At 42.6% G+C, this 3,797-nt stretch overlaps 1 protein-coding gene across 2 annotated transcripts in view; it reads right to left on the bottom strand.

The window, feature by feature from the left end:
• Positions 1 to 615: 615 nt before the first annotated feature.
• Positions 616 to 3,797, bottom strand: part of LOC117736508 (regulator of G-protein signaling 3-like) — a 49,420-nt gene continuing 46,238 nt past the window's right edge. For both annotated transcript variants that reach the window (XM_034541884.1, XM_034541885.1), the window contains 4 exons: positions 3,513 to 3,605; positions 2,607 to 2,668; positions 2,262 to 2,428; positions 616 to 2,118 (listed from right to left, as the gene is read on the bottom strand). In XM_034541884.1, coding sequence (XP_034397775.1) covers positions 1,885 to 2,118; positions 2,262 to 2,428; positions 2,607 to 2,668; positions 3,513 to 3,605 — 556 coding nt within the window. In that variant the 3' untranslated portion in view covers positions 616 to 1,884. The remainder of the gene's footprint in view (positions 2,119 to 2,261; positions 2,429 to 2,606; positions 2,669 to 3,512; positions 3,606 to 3,797) is intronic.

The raw sequence follows: 3,797 nt of genomic DNA, 5'->3' as shown, positions 1-3,797 counted from the left end.
ATGTCTCTGTATGTTTCCTCTCTGTATCTCTAATAAAACCTCTTAGTCCCTCTCACTGCTTCTCAGTTATTCATTGACAGGTTGTAAAGTAAGAAAGCTTTAAATTAACTGATCTCATCTTCTTTTTTAAAATTTTATTTGTGTGTGCATACAAGTATTTAAAACAAGGAGATGTTGTAATGTACTGAGGCACATGTGAAAATAAACATGAATTACATACAGGATTTCTATAACTGAAAATTGATTATTTGAGACAAAAAACATCTGATTGCAGGTGTGTCTGAAAGATGATAAAACAGACGCTACAGAACCAGTTAGTTGGACCAGCACACTTGGTTGTTCAAAAAAGTAGAAGATAAAAATGTGTTTTTGATTGTGTGTCCTTATTGGAGCTGGACTTTTATAAAATTAACAGAACATTTTAAGTTCTTGGAGTAAATATGTTTGACGTAATCTCTATAATTATCATTGTCCCCCATTTTGTTTCTATATTTTGTAATCAGAGAACTGCTGTTGTGTTCAATAAATTCATATCTGACACGTAAGAGGCAAAACAATGAATCTCACTTCACCTGCTGGCCGTCACTGCAAATAAAACTAACGAAGTTGGAAAAATCCAAAGTCATCATTTATTAAAATGGTCAAACCATTTCCATGAGACTCCATCACATCGTCTCTTTATGCAACAGGTGAGCACACAAACTTACTTTTCAATAATTTTCTGTTACAGTAACAATCGTTAAACAAACTTCTCCAACTTTAGTTATGAGTTGCTCTAAAAGCAGAAAACAAACAAAGAAATTACATTTAAAAGACACACCAGATCTTTAGGTCGTCTGTTGTGTGAATGCTAACATGCTAACATTAAAAACGTCTCACGGAAAAAGAAACAGATTGAGAGGCTGCTAGCTTAATGCTCACATGCTAACATTTGAAACGTACAAACTAAAAGGCTGCTAGCTTGATGCTAACATGTTAACATTTGAAACGTCGTACAAATTGAGAGGCTGCTAGATTAATGCTAAAAAGCTAACATTTGAAACATACATACTCAAAGGCTGCTAGCTTAATGCTAACATGCTAACATCTGAAACTGTACAAACTGAGAGGCTGCTAGCTTAATGCTCACATGCTAACATTTGAAACGTACAAACTAAAAGGCTGCTAGCTTGATGCTAACATGTTAACATTTGAAACGTCGTACAAACTGAGAAGCTTCTAGCTTAATGCTAACATGCTACACGTTTTACAGACTGAAAGGCTGCTAGCCTAATGCTCACATGTTAACATTTGAAATGTTGTACAGACTGAGAGGCTGCTAGCTTAATGCTCACATGCTTACATTTGAAATGTTGTACAGACTGAAAGGCTGCTAGCTTAATGCTAACATGTGAAACACCGTACAGGCTGAGCGGCTGTTAGCTTAATGCTCACATGCTAACATGCTAACATTTGAAAAGTCGTACAGACTGAGAGGCTGCTAGCTTAATGCTCACATGCTCAATGCAACATTTGCTCACTAGCACTAAAGTACAACTGAGACTCATGAGAATATCAGAATGTTACTTCTGTAGCTATTTGCTTTAAAACCTAGTATTGGACACGTTAACAAAAATAACCTGTTTGGGTGATTGTTTCATATTCTGATTCATGTTCTTCTCATGAAGAAATAAATGATGACATGATGAAGTTAAAATATGACTAAAATATCACAGTTTTGAAGAGATTAGAGAGTAAAACACAAACATCTACTGGGATCAGTTTATATCCAAAACATTACCCATAATGCAACTGAAGTTTCTTTTCATTGGCCAGCTCTTGTCTGAATAGATCACTGGAGCTGATAGCCAATCTGATGAAGGTCAGCTGCTGTCTCCTACTCACTCATGATTGGCTCACAGGTAGAGACTCAGCTCTGCTCTGATTGGACGACTCTGTGAGGGTCTGTCTTTCCTTATTGGCCAGCTGGGCGTAGAGCCGGGACCTGAGGAATCGCGGGTAACAGTCGGTCTCCATCAGGCCTAAGATCTGTCCCTGAGCCAACTGGAAGGACACAGGGTTAACGCCAACACGCAGGCCCTGATTGGTCGATTCTCTGACAGATGAGTCCACGTTGACCTGGAGACAGAGAGCAGAGATTCAATTCAGTTTATTTTGTATAGCCCAAAATCACAAATTACAAATTTGCCTCAGAGAGCTTTACAGAGATGTCACATGACCAATCCCTAGACCAATCAGAGGACAGACAGACAGACAGGTACCTGTCTCGATGCATTGGTAGAAATGAACTCATCGTAGATTTTTGCAGCTCTGGCGGCCAGCTTGCTCAGGGGGCGTGTCCTCTTGAATTGCTCGACAGCCAACCAGAAGTCCAGGTTCTCCTCGCTGAACTCTGACTTCAGGAAGTGACGGAACATTGCTTGGCCATCTGACCAATGGGAAGAGAGCAAGTAAACAGTTGAGTGGTCAAGAACACCTGAACCAAGAAACGGCAAAGACCAGGGTGTATCTAGACCAAGACTAAGACTGAGACCTTCAGGAACTGGTCTAAAACACTAGTTCAACAGACCCAACATGGACACCCAACAGGAAGTGATCTGTCTTACACTGATTGCTCAGCAGAGCCTCCAGACTCGCCGCCCACCTTAGCACCTCCCCTGTAGACGGTCTGCAAAGCAAAACAAAGGTACCTCAGACACACCGGAACCAGAATGACCCCAACATGACCTACAAGACCCAGCTGGAACCAGTATGACCCGAACATGTCCTATAAGACCAAGCTGGAACCAGAATGACCCGAACATGTCCTATAAGACCAAGCTGGAAACAGTATGACCCCAACATGACCTACAAGACCCAGCTGGAACCAGTATGACCCCAACATGTCCTATAAGACCAAGCTGGAACCAGAATGACCCCAACATGTCCTATAAGACCAAGCTGGAACCAGAATGACCCCAACATGTCCTATAAGACCAAGCTGGAACCAGTATGACCCCAACATGTCCTATAAGACCAAGCTGGAACCAGAATGACCCCAACATGTCCTATAAGACCAAGCTGGAACCAGAATGACCCGAACATGTCCTATAAGACCAAGCTGGAACCAGAATGACCCGAACATGTCCTATAAGACCAAGCTGGAACCAGTATGACCCCAACATGACCTACAAGACCCAGCTGGAACCAGTATGACCCCAACATGACCTACAAGACCCAGCTGGAACCAGTATGACCCCAACATGTCCTATAAGACCAAGCTGGAACCAGTATGACCCCAACATGTCCTATAAGACCAAGCTGGAACCAGTATGACCCGAACATGTCCTATAAGACCAAGCTGGAACCAGTATGACCCCAACATGTCCTATAAGACCAAGCTGGAACCAGTATGACCCGAACATGTCCTATAAGACCAAGCTGGAACCAGTATGACCCGAACATTATCTGTAAGACCCAGCTGAAACCAGCTGAGCATACCAGGGTCCTCATCAGTACAACAGAGTTACTACCTGTTGTTTCTCAGAGCTTTCTCCAAACTGTTTCCATGAGTGATCTTTTTCCGTCCTCGTAGGAACAGGAGGCGGCTCCGAACGTCATCGGCCCTGATGATGAGACAACGACGAGTCAGAGAAACAGGAAGTCACACAACACCGATACACAAAGACACCACCTCTGATTGTCATCTTTTGTGTCAACATTTGGTCTTTGTTCCGTCGATTTCTTAGGAGAACACTGACGCGATGCTCGTTGGTGTGTGTGTGTGTGTGTGTGTGTGTGGGGGGGGGGGGGACGAC

Source organism: Cyclopterus lumpus, chromosome 9 (genome assembly GCF_009769545.1).
Source record: "Cyclopterus lumpus isolate fCycLum1 chromosome 9, fCycLum1.pri, whole genome shotgun sequence".
NCBI classification, from domain to species: Eukaryota; Metazoa; Chordata; class Actinopteri; order Perciformes; family Cyclopteridae; genus Cyclopterus; species Cyclopterus lumpus.
The sequence above is the reverse complement of the archived record's forward strand: the minus strand, read 5'-3'. Positions and strand labels throughout refer to the sequence as shown.